General features: G+C 38.1%; 1 protein-coding gene across 1 annotated transcript in view; it reads left to right on the top strand.

Moving 5' to 3' along the window:
- The first annotated feature begins 862 nt into the window (after positions 1-862).
- The window catches only part of LOC114633433 (E3 SUMO-protein ligase RanBP2), a 48,860-nt gene continuing 34,854 nt past the window's right edge, over positions 863-14,868 (top strand). Inside the window, exons 1-7 of the mRNA XM_028782007.1 lie at positions 863-934; positions 7,418-7,485; positions 8,747-8,858; positions 10,004-10,156; positions 10,685-10,915; positions 11,210-11,355; positions 12,975-13,167. Coding sequence (XP_028637840.1) covers positions 863-934; positions 7,418-7,485; positions 8,747-8,858; positions 10,004-10,156; positions 10,685-10,915; positions 11,210-11,355; positions 12,975-13,167 — 975 coding nt within the window. The remainder of the gene's footprint in view (positions 935-7,417; positions 7,486-8,746; positions 8,859-10,003; positions 10,157-10,684; positions 10,916-11,209; positions 11,356-12,974; positions 13,168-14,868) is intronic.

Here is a 14,868-nt window from a genome sequence, read left to right as displayed (position 1 = left end):
AAAAAATGTGTCTACATGAGGACATATGTGCTACAGCGGTCAGAACCCGGATTTAGATAGATGCCTTGGAACCGGCGGCTGAGAACTGAAATTTGGGCCTTCAGAGGAGCAGCAAGCGCAGAGCCATCTCCCTACCACGAAGAGATCATTACTTTTAATATTCTAATATAATCTGTTCTGCTCATTGTTAAGTCACAAAACAGGCCCCAGAAGGCACTGTTGCTGACAATGTCCAAATGGCCGCTTCGAATCTTACCCAAACAGAAACCTAAAGTCATCATTCCTCAAAACCTCGTGAAGCCTGTTTCTGTTTGTCAGGAAAGCCACCACTTCCTTTCTCTGCCCCTAATCGTCAACTACCCCGGGAAGGTGCAGCTCTTCATGTAACGCTAATACTTACACTCTGATTTATCTAAGAAAGACACTGTCCAATATTAACCTTTATTCTACTGAAACCGGAGGCAATGATGAAGTTTGTCTCTTTAAAAGAAAATCGACTGTTGACTAGATGCAGCACCGAAAAGGATTTCTTAGGGCACTGTTAGCAGCACTGCCATTTTGGAACCACTTTGTGACGTAGCACTAGTGAAATAAATAAAAACTTTGGGGAGGGGGAGTTATTCTCAATCGGTTGCGAAACAGTCACGTGGTCTGAAGGGCGGGCGGAGTGGGATGGGGTGACAGCGAGCTGCGCGTCAGGCTGCAGCGTGGCGCACAGTGATGACGCACGCCGCACGCACCGTCCCCATCCGCTCGCGACAGAGCTGCGTCACGGGTGTTCGGCGCTCACCTCCTGGAGACCGCAGCCGCTGTAGGCCCCAGAGCTGGCCTGCCGCTCCCGGGGAGCCTGGTCTGCGGCGCGATGAGGCGCAGCAAGGCCGAGGTGGAGCGGTACATCGCCTCGGTGCAGGGCTCCGCCCCGTCGCCCCGAGAGGTAAGCAGATCTGGCCAGGCCGGCGGTGTGCGCCGGCGTCATGGCTCCCGGCGGCCTCGGCTCCCGCTTGAGCGGAGGCGGTCGCGGGCGGCGTGGCGCTGCTGAGCACCGGAGGCGTGGGGACTGCGGCCGCCAACGTTTCCTCTTCATGGCGGTCCGCAGGCCCACTCGGGCCTGGCTTCCTCGGCCTCGGCTCCGTAGGCTGGCGTGGGGCGCTCTGCGGGGCTCGTCCAGCAGGCGTCTTCGGTCTCCGGGATAGCTAGGCCCTGTCACGGCGGCCGTGTCTCCCAGGGAGGCTGACGCCGCACGGCGGTGGGTTTTTACGGTAGTGTGGGTCGCTCCGCGGACGAGCCAGGGCGCGAAGTAAGGGCGCGTCAGCACAAATGACACGAAAGGCCCATAATTTGAGTCTTCTATTGCTGTGCCCCACTTCTTACCATCTCTCTTCCCCAAACCTCTTTTGGAAGCTGCTAGTCTTTGTTTTTTCTAAGATTTTTATTTAAAGGCGGAAGGTCAGGAATTCCTTCCAGGCGGTAGTTGCAATGCCTTAACATTTCTAACGTTATTTCGAAACACGTTCCGTTTTTTGTTTTTTGTTTTTTTAAAGATCATTAGTGTGTTGTATTTATTTTGGATTCTTCAGGAGTGTTTGCCGGTGGAGAGAGATGTACGGAGGATCTAGAGTCAGGTTTTTTTTTTGGGGGGGAGGGGGTGTTGAACACTCAAATTCTGCCATTGGTAAACTAATTTGGTACAGTATAGACTCTTCATCAATAAAGCGGCATTTTGATCTTGTTACTGTTACACCAAGGATGATTCATGTTAGACATTTAGAGCAGACCTAGAGAAACAATGAGCCAGGGCTTCAATTTATGGATACAAACGCACAATTTGGTTGTATATTATTTGTTAAATTCTGTCTCTGAGGGTTTTATGGTCATCTATATATACACCAAAGTTCATAAATTTACAAGTCCCTTTGTAAAATGACATAACTTTTTTGTTACTTACTTTAAAGTTTCTTCTTTAGATGGCTTCTACAGGCTAAATAATCTAGTCCAGTAAATTTACAACCTTCTCCTCCAATCAAATCCAAAGCGATTTTAAAAGTCTCAAGTTCATTTAGTGCTGGTATGCCAAAAGTTGGAAATTTTACACCTGGTTTCGGCCGATCCAAAATCAAAATGCCAGGGTACAAAAATTATCATATGAAATGCTTTCAGGTTTCTGTCTATAAGATGTACATTAGACAAATGTGTTTATATTTAGACTTGGGTCTTGTCATCAGGATATCTATCATGCTTGAAGATATTTAAAAATCTAAAAAACAAACACTTAAAAAACAAGATCTTGTAATCTAAAAATGCCAAGCATTTTAGATAAAGCGTACTCAACTAATAGTATCTAATACTATGTGAAAGTGTAAATAGTTGTTAAACTATGTTAGGAACCATTTCAAAGTCTCTACGTATTCAAATCCAACTTTTGAGTTGTTTTTCTTTGTTTTGAGACAGGGTTTCTATTATGTTCTGAAACTCACTGTGTAGACCAGGCTGGCCACAAACTCACAGAAATCCACCTGCCTTTTCTTCCCGAGTTCGGGGATTGTGCCGCCACATCCTGCTACCCAAATATTTTTTAAAAATATAACTTTATCTAAGGTTGGTTGGGTTGCTTATTATTGATTTGGATAGTATGACAACTATAAGAAATTTGTTGTTTTGACTAGTATCATTGTTCACTTTTGTGGCATTTACCTTCAGAGTGAGTTGTTCAGTCATAACCCTTATTTCCAAATTTTTTATATATTTTTTTAAATTATGCCAAACAAGTTCTGTAGCCATTAAGAAATAATGCCACAGACCCTTCTTTTCTGTGCCCCTGGTGACCTCTTTTTCTATTTATGAGTTTGGTTATTTTTAATTTTTAAGCTTTATAGGATCTTTATTTTTTTATCTTTATTTTTATTTATTTTTTTATTTTTATTTTTTCGAGACAGGGTTTCTCTGTGTAGCCCTGGCTGTCCTGGAACTCACTCTGTAGACCAGGCTGGCCTCGAACTCAGAAATCCGCCTGCCTCTGCCTCCCAAGTGCTGGGATTAAAGGCGTGCCCCATCACCCTCCCCCCGCCCAGCCCGGGGTTTATAGGATCTTATACTTTTAGTATATTTTCAAGGTCACCATGTTGCAGGTGTTGGGAATCTTACTCCTTGTATTATGTTTTAATTAGTTTTTCAGATGGGGTTCCTCTGTAGCCCTGGCTATCCTGGAACTAACTGTAGACCTGGCTGGTTTGAACTCAAGAGAACCATCTGCCTCTGTCTCCCAAGTGCTGGGATTAAAGGCATGTGCTACCACTGCCCAGCTTTTTTGGGGGGCGGAATGGTGGTCTTATTCCTTTTTTAATGGCTGAATATTTTCATATTATAAAATAACTTGTAAGATACTTATAAAAGAAATTATATTTATATAAGAAATTTATATATATATTTATATGTTTATAAGATAATTATGTTAATATCATAAGATAATGTATTATCTTAAGTATGCCACATTTTGGTTGATTTGCTCATTGACTCTTAGGTTGTTTATATCTTTTGCCTTATACATATAATGCAACAAACATTGATATAAAAACGTTTGTGTGCTTGCTCTTAATTCCCTTGAGTTATATCAAAAATAATTATTGAGCTGTATGTTAATTGTTTTCGTGGGAATCCCCAGACTCTTCTATAGAGACTGTACTTTCTTATATTCCTTCTGTCAATTTATGAGACTTCAATTTCTCCATGTTCTTACCAGTGCTCTGCTTGATACTTTTTATTATCTTACTACATTTTTTTGGTGGGGATAGCGTGTGTGTGTGTGTGTGTGTGTGTGTGTGTGTGTGTGCGCGCGCGCGCGCGCGTGCGTGCATATATATGTGTATGTTGATGTTTGTAGAAGTTAAAGGTAAGTTTGCTGGAGTTGGTTCTGTTCTACCATGTGAAGTTTAGGGATGGAATTTAGGTCTTTAGGCTTAATGGCAGGTACCTTTACTCACTGAAGCCATGTTGCCAGTCCTAATTTTAGTCTTTAAAAAAATTTAAATTTATTTTTATGTGTATAGGTGTACTGCCTACATGTATGTCTATGTATCCTGTGTGTGCTTGTGCCCAGGGAGGCCAGATCCCTTGGCACTGGAATTGCAGATGGTTGTGAGCCTCCATGTAGGTGCTGGGACTCAAACCAAGATCCTTTGAAAGAGAAGGCAGTGAGTGCTCTTAACCACTGAACAATCTCTTCAACCCTAGCTATCTTAAATATTATGTGGTTTTTTTTTTTGTTTTGTTTTGGTTTTGGTTTTTCGAGACAGGGTTTCTCTGTGTAGTCCTGGCTGTCCTGGAACTCACTCTGACCAGGCTAGCCTCGAACTCTCGAACTCAGAAATCTGCCTGCCTCTGCCTCCCAAAAATATTATGTTCGTATAGTTTACAAATTTATAGTAGCAATATATCTCCTTTACTTGTCCAAATGAACTTGCAAAAGCACCTCCAGCCACATACACACATTGATTGTATAATTTAATACAGGTTTTTTGTAAAGGATTTATTCATCTTATGTATGTGAGTACACTTCCACTGTCTTCAGACACACCAGAAGAGGGCGTCAGATCTCATGAGCCACCATGTGGTCACTGGGAACCGAACTCAGGACCTCTGGAAGAGCAGATGGTGCTCTTAACCACTGAGCCATCTCTCCAACCATTAATATAGTTTTTGAATAACTAAAGATAATACTGAATTTAAGTTAGTCTGACTTAGCTAAAAGTTTAAGGGACTAGAGAGATGGCTTAGAGGTTAAGAACACTTACTGTTCTTGCAGAAGATGTCGGTTTAGTTCTCAGTACCCACATGGTGGCTTATAATTTGAGTTCTAGGGGATATAACACTGATTTCTGGCTTCCTCCAGCATCAGGCATTTATGTGGTGTATATAACCTATATTCAGACATGCTAAATGGATAAATTGTAAAAAAAAAAAAATGAAAGTAAAATATAACTTGTTATTGTCATGTCATGCTCAATTTTCAAATGTAATCTTTAAATATTTGTAAAGTTGGGTAGCAGAAAGAGGTATTAATAAATCAAGACTGCAATACATAAAAGCTGGGCATAGTAGCTCATACCTGCTATCCAGTTCATTTGCAGCCTGGGCTACAGTAGCATTTCAGGTCAGTGTGTGCTAGAGAGAGAAACAGAACCAGATTCTGTTACACATGAAAATTTGGTTCTTTCCAAAATATGGAGAAAAGGATTGGTTTGTTGAATGGATGGATTATTTAGTAGATATTGCTTGAAAGTTGATGATTGGTTAATATCCTTTTAGAAACAAAGACTCCAGTGTATACTACTCAGAAAAATAACTGATATATTTCAAAGTAATTTTAGAGAAACTGAAAGAAGATAGGGATGAAAATTTTATGACTCGCAGGTGAGAATAGCTTTTCTTAGCATATTACCACTAAAGAGTAAACAGCAAAGAAAACAATTTCATTGCTTAAGGAATCAGTCTTGTTTTTGTGACCCCCCTCTTCTGCCTACTAAGTTATTAGACATTAAAGAAATGAAAAAAAAAGGACAGCTGTTCTTAGACATTCTAATACTGAATAGAACAAATGGATACAAACTTTATAGAGGAAAGTAAGTAATAGAAAGAAAAGTAAATTTTTATATTATTGGAACTATGAAATTCATCCCAAGGAAGTTATGCCTATGAAGAGTTATGTGTACTTCAATACATGTTGAATACCTACCACTGAGGTTGTAATCTAGCCACCAGGGTCTTCCTACCTCAGTGAACCCTGTAGTTGAAGGGAAGGATAAATGCCTACAAAAACCAATCAAGACTTTGATTGCTATCATTAAGGATATACAGTGGCAGTGTCATGACTGAGTCAGAGAGGACACTGGGAGACTAGCTGAAATAGTGCTGTATTTCCTTGATGCATTCAGCTAGAATGTTCTGATAATGGTTTAGGTTCATTAATTCAGACACGAGCTATCTACTTTAGTTCCTAACCCCCACCCCCTTCTGAAGGATAATTGCTGAAACAGCTTGTTGGTAGCAGACTAAAGCTACCAGCTGTCATTAATGTCTGAACCCGTTCTGTTAGCAACAGCCCAAAGATAAGTAAATTATCTTTTGCATAAATATGATCACACAAAAAAGATTGTCTCCCCCCTTGAAAACATAATTTCCCTACAAATACTTGTGTATCCAAAGCCACTGTTAACTTTTAGTTTTTAATTTCATGGGTACGAGAGATTTGCCTGCATGTAAGTCTATGTATCACTTGCAAGTTTGGTGCCCATGGAGATTAGAAGAGGGCGTTGGATCCTTGAACCTGGAGTTACAGACAGTTGTGAGCTGCCATGTGGGTTCTACTCTTAGCCACCATTTCTCCACCCCTAGACCATAATCTTGTGTGTAGCTGTATTTGACTTGTCAGTTTATGGTAATAAAGATCGAGATTATAAAATCTCAAAGCGTGATATGTGTGATATATGGCTAATTCCATCACTTGGAAGGCATAGGCAGGTTGATTTCTCAGTTTGAGACTATCCTGGTTCTACTACTTACTGTGTTCCAGGCTAGCCAAGGCTGCATAATGAGACCCTGTCTTAAAAAAAAAAAAACCAACAACAAAAAGCCCAAAATACCAAATTTTATTTTAGCCTTTTAAAATCCTTGTGTGAGTTGAGCAGTGGTGGTGCCTTTAATCCTAGTACTTGGGAGGCAGAGGCAGGTGGATTTCTGAGTTCGAGGCCAGCCTGGTCCACAGAGTAAGTTCCAGGACAGCCAGGGCTACACAGAGAAACCCTGTCTCAAAAAACCCAAAACAAATCATCCTTGTGTAAATACTACTCTGTAAAGAAAATAGTACATAGACCAGGAAATTCCCAGTACCTTAATGGTTCTGAAATGCTTTCCCAAGGAGGCTGCTTACACATGGTAGGAAAGGAATAATTTCTAGCATATATGTTTCCCCAGAAAAGTTGGTTTCTGTGTACTTCTCTGGTGATGCCAGTAAAGCTGTACAAAATGTACGTATGTGTGTGTGTCTGTGTCTGTGTGAGTCTGTCTGTTAGCTCAGGATGGCTTTGAACTCATCTTTTTTATTTTTTATTTTTTTTTTTTTTTTTTTTTTTGCTTCTACCTCCTGAGTACTTAGGACTACAGATTACAGATATGAACTACTTTATATGCCTTGAAACGTAGCTTCTGATGTTTGTTTTAACTATTTTTGAATTTATTTTTTTACAATAGAAATCATAATATTGGGAACCATTAACTTTTAGAACATCAGGCAGCATTTTTTTACCTTTTATATCAAAAATTAGTATTAAACTTGTTAGGGCATTTTTTTTTGTACTTTGAAAAAGTTGTACAATATTTCAAAATGTGAATTAGTAAAACCACTTAGTTCCTTTTTTTTTTTTAGAAGTCAATGAAAGGATTCTATTTTGCAAAGCTGTACTATGAAGCTAAAGAATATGATCTTGCTAAAAAGTAAGTGCCATACTGGAAATGTTTTAATTTTTCATCCTTGTAATAGGAAAAACTACTAAAGAACACATTTTTCCTTTCAGGTGTATTCTGGAAGCAGGGATTTATTGCTCTCAGACATTTGTTAGTTTGAGCCTCTAACAAGTATTTCTTACTGGTTTCTGTTTATATCTAGTGCAGAAATTACTTGACTTAAAACACTTTTTCTAAAATTGCTGTTGGGTAGGGTGAAAGAGATCATTCATTCCTGTTTGTAAATTTCTTCTTGGTTAGATATCTGGTGCTTCAAGTAGCTGGAGATAAGTAACAAACACTTAATGCCAGCAGAGAACAGCTAACCTAACAGTTCAGTCGTTGCTGTGTGTCAATAAGACAAGGAGACCAGCTGATTCTAATTGCCTTACTCAGAGTAGCCTAGAGGTGGGAGTTAAAAGAACGACAGAGTATAAAGCAGTGATAGGGAGAGGGGACTTGGTAGTGAGAAAGACTGTAACCTTGGTTTTACAAGAATAGTTCTTTAATGTCACACTTAGTTACTGATCTCCGATAAATTTTATGTATAACATAATGTATTTTTGTTTAGACGCTATTCTCTTAGTTTGGGAAACTGTTCTTAAGTGTTTTTCATATTCTCACTTTAAAATTTTATTGTTTGTTTATTATCATTTTGCTTATTTTATGCAAAATTCAATGCTTTACTAAATGTGATCAGGAAGAAAAAACAATTTATGTGTTCATTTCTGATAGGTAGTAGTGGAAAAATTATTTGGCAAATGTAGTACTTTGTAGTAAAATGAGGGCCAGGAGAGATGGCTTAGTGTTTAGGAGTACTCAGATGCTATTCTTGCAGAGGAAGTGGTGACTTATAAACACCTGTAACTTGAGCTCCAGGAGATCTGGTGCCACCTTCTGATCTCCATGGGCACCAGGCACCATTGTGGCACAAACACTTACATGCTGGCACTTCGAGACACATAAGATAAAAGTGTCTGAATGTTGACTAACATAGTAAAATGTATAAACATGTTATTAGCTCCGTATGGTTATTAGCTACTTTGAAATGAATACTTTTGAACTCTATGTTAAATAAGTAACAGTAGCCAGTAATTGAACTACAATAAAATAATTGGATGGTTGCTTGGTTTAGGCTGTATTCCACTGTCAGTATTTCAGTCTAGTTGTAAATATTTGTATTTTAAATTATTTTAATGTACATACTAGGTACAATATATGTTTAAATTGTTATTTTTCTATTTTAAAACAGATACATTTCTACCTATATTAATGTGCAAGAGAGAGACCCTAAAGCCCACAGATTTTTGGGTCTTCTTTATGAAGTCGAAGAAAATACAGACAAAGCTGTAGAATGTTATAAGGTAATTATATGGTTAAAGTACAGGTTATGTGAGGCTGGAACAATTAGAGCATAGGCTGCTCTTCCAGAGGAGCTGGGTTTCATTTGCAGCACCCACATGGTTCACAGCCTTTTGTAATTCCAGTTCAAAGGCATCAGACATCTTCTGGTCTCTCTGACACATACATAGTGCACAGACATACATGCAGGCTAAAAATCAGTACACATTTAAAAGAAAAAAGTGCAGCCTTACAGGGGTCGTAATAAATAACCCATGGTATGTAATATATAATTTATACACATTTTATCTACATAGTAAAAACAAACATCAGTACTATTAAGTGGCTTAACTTGGAACATACTTGAGATTTTGAATATTTAAAATGCAAAATTTTAAGTCCAGACTGGTGAGATGGCCCAGCTGCTAAAGGCACCTGCTGCTAAGCCTGAGTTTGATTCCTGCAACCTGCAAGGTAAAAGGAGGGAGTTGTCTTGTGACCTTGACTGGTTTGCCCTGGAATACAGAATAAATAAAAATGTAACTTAAAAAAAGCCAAAAAAGGTCAGAGATAATGATTTCATTTATTCTTTTAAAGTTTTCCCAAGTAATGCAAAATGTATTTGATTTGTTTTTGCAAAGATTTGTTTTGGCTTTGTTTTTTGAAGGCATCTTATATAGTGCTGGCTGAACTAGAATTTGCTATGTAGGCCAAGCTATCTTTGAACTCACAGATCCTCCTGCCTCTGCCTCCTGAGTGCTAAACTGAAAGGTATGGGCTATGGGGGGTACCACAGCACTCCACAAAAAACCATAGATGCTTACTGGCTTTAAAATAACATTGTTTAGGGATAGGACTTTTTAGGCTGGACAGGTGGCTCAGTATGAGACTGTTTCTACTCTGGTATTTAGTTAGGTTCTTAGCGCCCATGGGAGACTGCTCAGCTACCTGTAATTCTAGTTTTACGGAATCTGACACCCTCTTTAGGCCTCTTCGTGCACCTACATTCATGTGGGTGCTCATGTGCAAATACATATAATTTTAAAAAATTTAAAAATCTTTGAAAAAATAGATAATATTTAATATATACAGTCTTTTGATGACTTTATGTACTTATACCTATATACAATTTAAATTTTCTATTTTATGTATTTTTTTCTGACATCAGCGTTCAGTGGAATTAAACCCAACGCAAAAAGATCTTGTGTTGAAGATTGCAGAATTGCTTTGTAAAAATGATGTGACTGATGGAAGAGCAAAATACTGGGTTGAAAGAGCAGCCAAACTTTTTCCAGGAAGTCCTGCCATATATAAGTTAAAGGTAAAGCCTCAAACCAAGAAACGTATGAATAAGAAAACTAAGATTCAATCACTTTTAGTATTTTGAAGCTTAAATACTTCTTAGTAGCAAACTTAACAGAAGAGCATGTTCATGTAATTCCTTTAAAACATTTCTGAGTGTTATCTTACTAGGCAACATAAAACTTTACAGATGGTATCTCAGTTATTCTTCTGGAATCATGTTTTGGGGATTATAGAGCTTCATAGTTTGTACAGTGTAGTTGGTATGGTAGATTGTATAATAGTGTGGTAGATCGTATCATTTTGTAATCAGTGGAAGTAAGGTGTGTGCGCACATGTGTGCGTGTGCACATGCTTGCAGCTAAGGTGTAAATGAAGCTCTGTCTGGAATAAAATCTTGTCCATTATCTACAGGTCAAAAGCTTAGAACTGTTATAAAGAAATGTGTTCTAGCCTGTCGTGATAGTGCATGCCTTTAGTCCCAGCACTTGGGAAGCAGAGGAAACTTAGGTATTACTCAACATTTAATGACCTTTCTCCCCAATAGGAGCAACTTTTAGATTGTAAAGGTGAAGATGGATGGAATAAACTGTTTGACTTGATTCAGTCAGAACTTTATGCAAGGCCTGATGATGTTCACGTAAATATCCGACTGGTAGAGCTTTATCGTTCAAATAAAAGATTGAAGGATGCTGTGGCCCACTGCCACGAGGCAGACAGGAACACTGCTTTACGGTCAAGTCTAGAGTGGAATTCATGTGTTGTACAGACACTTAAGGTAGGTGAAAGCTGTTTCTCTACAATGTCCTAACACATTTCTTTCATTGATATAGCACAACTGTAAAATGAAACTTTTGCCAAGCTCAATTTAAATGGATAAATTGGGAAAATAAGTTTGGTGTGCGTTTTTGTCTGTGTATTTGGTATTTTTATTTATAAGTCTAGTATAAAAACATTCAGTTTTGTACAGTTCTAATAAGAATGGGCCAAGGAGTTTGTAGGCATAAAATGGTCAAATTTTCAAAAATCTACTGAAGTTTTGTAACTTAACTGTGTTTTCCTTAAAAAATAGGAATATCTGGAGTCTCTGCAGTGTTTGGATTCTGATAAAAGTACTTGGAGAGCAACCAATAAAGACTTACTTCTAGCCTATGCTAACCTTATGCTGCTTACACTCTCCACCAGAGATGTGCAGGAAAGTAGAGAGCTACTGGAAAGGTATGTTGATGTTGAGAGTTTGCACAGGCACACACTTAACAAATTACAGATTTTCTTTTTTGCAGTAATTGGTCTAGGTTTCTTTACATTAGCATTCCTCTAATTTATCTACAGTTTATACAAGAAAACACTCGGAGGAAAATTACTTTTGCTGTTATGGGAATTTTATATAATTATATACAACTTATTTTTAGAGAATTATTTTTTGTAATTTTTAAGTTACATTCTTTTATGTATGTGGTGTCACATGCCATGGGGCAGGTATGGAGGTCAGAGGATAACTTAGAGGAGTTAGTTCTGTTCTTCCATTTTCTGCGTCCCAGGGAATGAATTCTTCAGTCTTGCCTATAAAGTCCATCTTTTAAAATTAGCCTCACAGTTTAATATTTAATTTTGGCATGCACATCAAAATGAATGTTCTGGCTGTCATTTTATTTTTAATGTAATTTTGAATAAAAATCATGTAAGAAAGTTCTTTGTCATTCAGTGGCCAGGTTCATATTTGCTAGTATAAGCATTTAGCATCACTATTATTTTGGAAAACACTGTTTTGGCTTAGGAACAAAGTAATTCAAATATAACAAATAAGTTTTTATGTTCCCCTAACCCACTTCTTTTTTTTTTTTTTTTTTGAACCAAATTTCATATTACAAAAACATCACTTTGTGTTTGTAGAAGGACAGGGCCTGATAGGAGTTTATGGGCCACTATTTGACTTTGAAAATAAAGGATTGGCTGGACCATGGTGTTAAAATTTGGATGCCTTCAATCCCAGCACTCAGGAAACAGAGATAGGCAGATCTCTTGAGTTCGAGGCCAGCCTGGTCCAGAGAGTGAGTTCCAGGACAGCCAGGGATATACAGAGAAATATCCTAAAAGTTAAAAGATTTCTTAAACAACACAGTTGTGAGAAAATAAGACATTGTTACACATTTTGGTTATATAACATCTGTCTTAATTGTCTTAATTGAATTGTCTTAGTCTAGATTCTCAACTATGTTACTCTGTATGTTTTATATTTAAATCTCTGAAAATCCGTTTATACATGTGGGAAAATGAATATAAAGGACAAAACATTTCTTGTTTCTTAGTATTACTACACAAATAGATTTAACCTCAGAGAATCCCCTAAGAAGTCTTGGAGAACCCCTAGAAATCCTTAGATCTTATTTGGTAGAAAGTCTGTCATTCTCATTTCTTGAGATAAGCTGCTTTAAAATAATCCTTCACACAGTGTGGGACTTATAGGGATTGATCACTAGATTTTAAAAATGCTAATTAAAATATAAAATAGAAAAATTTCTGAACTATGTCTTATCCTCATTTAGTATTAGATACTCACATTTTATCAATAATTTGATTTGTATCTTTTTGTTGTGACTAATAGCTCTTTTGGTGTAGGATATCTTTGTAGAGTGCTTTTAAGAGTGAAGTATTAACTACTGGATGAAAATTCCCCCTATCTCTTTAATGTTTGATTATCCACTAGGGTGCTTCATCTGTGAAGTGTGAATGAGGAAGACATAGGTCTTAGTAATTTTATTTTGAATTAAATAATGAAACTGATTAGTCACATTGTTGTAGGTGTGGAGTACCTGTTTACTCTTTTAATTTTACAGTTTTGATAGTGCTCTTCAGTCTGTGAAATCTTCTGTGGGTGGAAATGATGAGCTATCAGCTACTTTCCTAGAAACGAAAGGACATTTTTACATGCATGTTGGCTCTCTGCTTTTGAAGATGGGTCAGCAGAGTGACATCCAGTGGCGAGCTCTTTCTGAGCTGGCTGCATTATGCTATCTCGTAGCATTTCAGGTAAGCCGTTTCCAGTTTCAGGTGCAGTTATCATTTCAGAAAGACTATTGTGTTTCTCATAGAAGTATTTCATAGTGTATAAAAAATATGTGAATAAATATTGTGTTAAAATTAAGAGAAAAGTTAGTCTGAGGAACAATTATAGCAAGGTGAAGGCATTGGTTAGACAGGTGAAGCAGGTGTCAATGCCACATTCTCGTGGACAGTCTACATTGGGCTTCTTTGTGTGTAGAGCATTGTGAAGCATTTGATCTTTCAGCTTCGCCATGTCTGTGAACATAATATTAAAGATGAAATTTATTTTATTATTAATGATTCTATTTCATGTGCACTAGTGTGTGTCTTGCTTACATGTATGTCTGTATGAGGGTATTGGATCTCTTGGAACTAGAATTACAGTTGTGAGCTACCTTGTGGATAGTGGGCATTGAACCCAGGTTCTCTCTATAAGAACAGCGACTGCTCTTAACTACTCTGAACCATCTCCAGCTTCTAAAGATGTAATTGTAAATATGGGTTAAGCTTGATTCAAAAAGTTATATATGGACCACATAGCCTCCCCTCAGTCCTTCCACTTTCTCTTCCTTCCTTTCCCGTCTCTCTTTCCCTTTCTACCTTTCTCTCCCCTTCCCCCTTTCCCTTTATGTATTTCTTCTCTTTCTCCCCACTCTCTCTCTCTCTCCTCTCCTTTTGCTCCTGTCTTCTTTCTCTCCCTTTCCTCTCTCTGCTCGTATCCTCTCTATCTGTCTCTGTTTCTTTTGACAAGATTTTTTTTTAATTGAAAATACTTTTATACAATATATTCTGATTCCCCCTCCATCGCTCCCAGTTCTTTCCTGTCTTCCTTTTAATCTTGATCCACACACTTTCTGTCTTTAATAGAAAAACAGATAGACATCTAAGGAATAATACTAAGACAAAAATAGTAAAATAAACACAAACTGGAATATGATAAAGTGAGATGAAGAAGAGCTAAAGCAAAAGCACAAGAAAGGTTATAGATGTCGTGACACTCACACTACACTTAGAATTCTCATAGAAATTCCAAACTGAAAGCCATAATTATGTGCATAGGACCTGTAAGGTAGAAAAAGGAAACAAACAAAAAACTTGCCTGACATGAGAGAAAGAACCTTCAAAGATGTCATTCATTTGTTCCTATTGCTGGCCATACCCCTAAGAGTGGTTTGTTTTTCCAGTGAGACTGTCTTGGAGAGAACTTTTTCATTTGCAAGTGGCAGTCAATTGGAGATAGCTTTTGGGTTAGGAATGGGCTATTTACTCACTTTCAGCTCCAGGACCTTATGTAGTACAGGGCCACAAGCCCTGTGTAGGTGTCACAGTCTGTGAGTTCATATGTGCACCAGTCCTGTTGTATCGAGAAGGCCTTGATTCCTTAGTTTCCTTCATTGTATCCTGGCTCTTATACTCTTTCTGCTGCCTCTTCTGTAATGTTCCCTGAGCCCTGAGTGGGGAGGGATTTGATCCAAACATTTCTTTTTTAGGGCTGAGTGTTCCTAGGTCTTTCATTCTCTGCATATTGTCTGGCTGTAGGTCTCTATGTTTGTTTCCATCTGGTACAGGAGACAGTTTCCCTGATGTTAGTTGAGCCATGCAACGATCTGTGAGTATAGCAGAAGGTTGTTAGGAGTCATTTTATTGCAACATTCCTTTAGCAGAACAGTAGTATTTGGTTTTTCC

The sequence above is a fragment of the Grammomys surdaster genome, unplaced genomic scaffold (genome assembly GCF_004785775.1).
Source record: "Grammomys surdaster isolate TR1022 unplaced genomic scaffold, NIH_TR_1.0 655, whole genome shotgun sequence".
Taxonomy (NCBI): Eukaryota; Metazoa; Chordata; class Mammalia; order Rodentia; family Muridae; genus Grammomys; species Grammomys surdaster.
The sequence above is the reverse complement of the archived record's forward strand: the minus strand, read 5'-3'. Positions and strand labels throughout refer to the sequence as shown.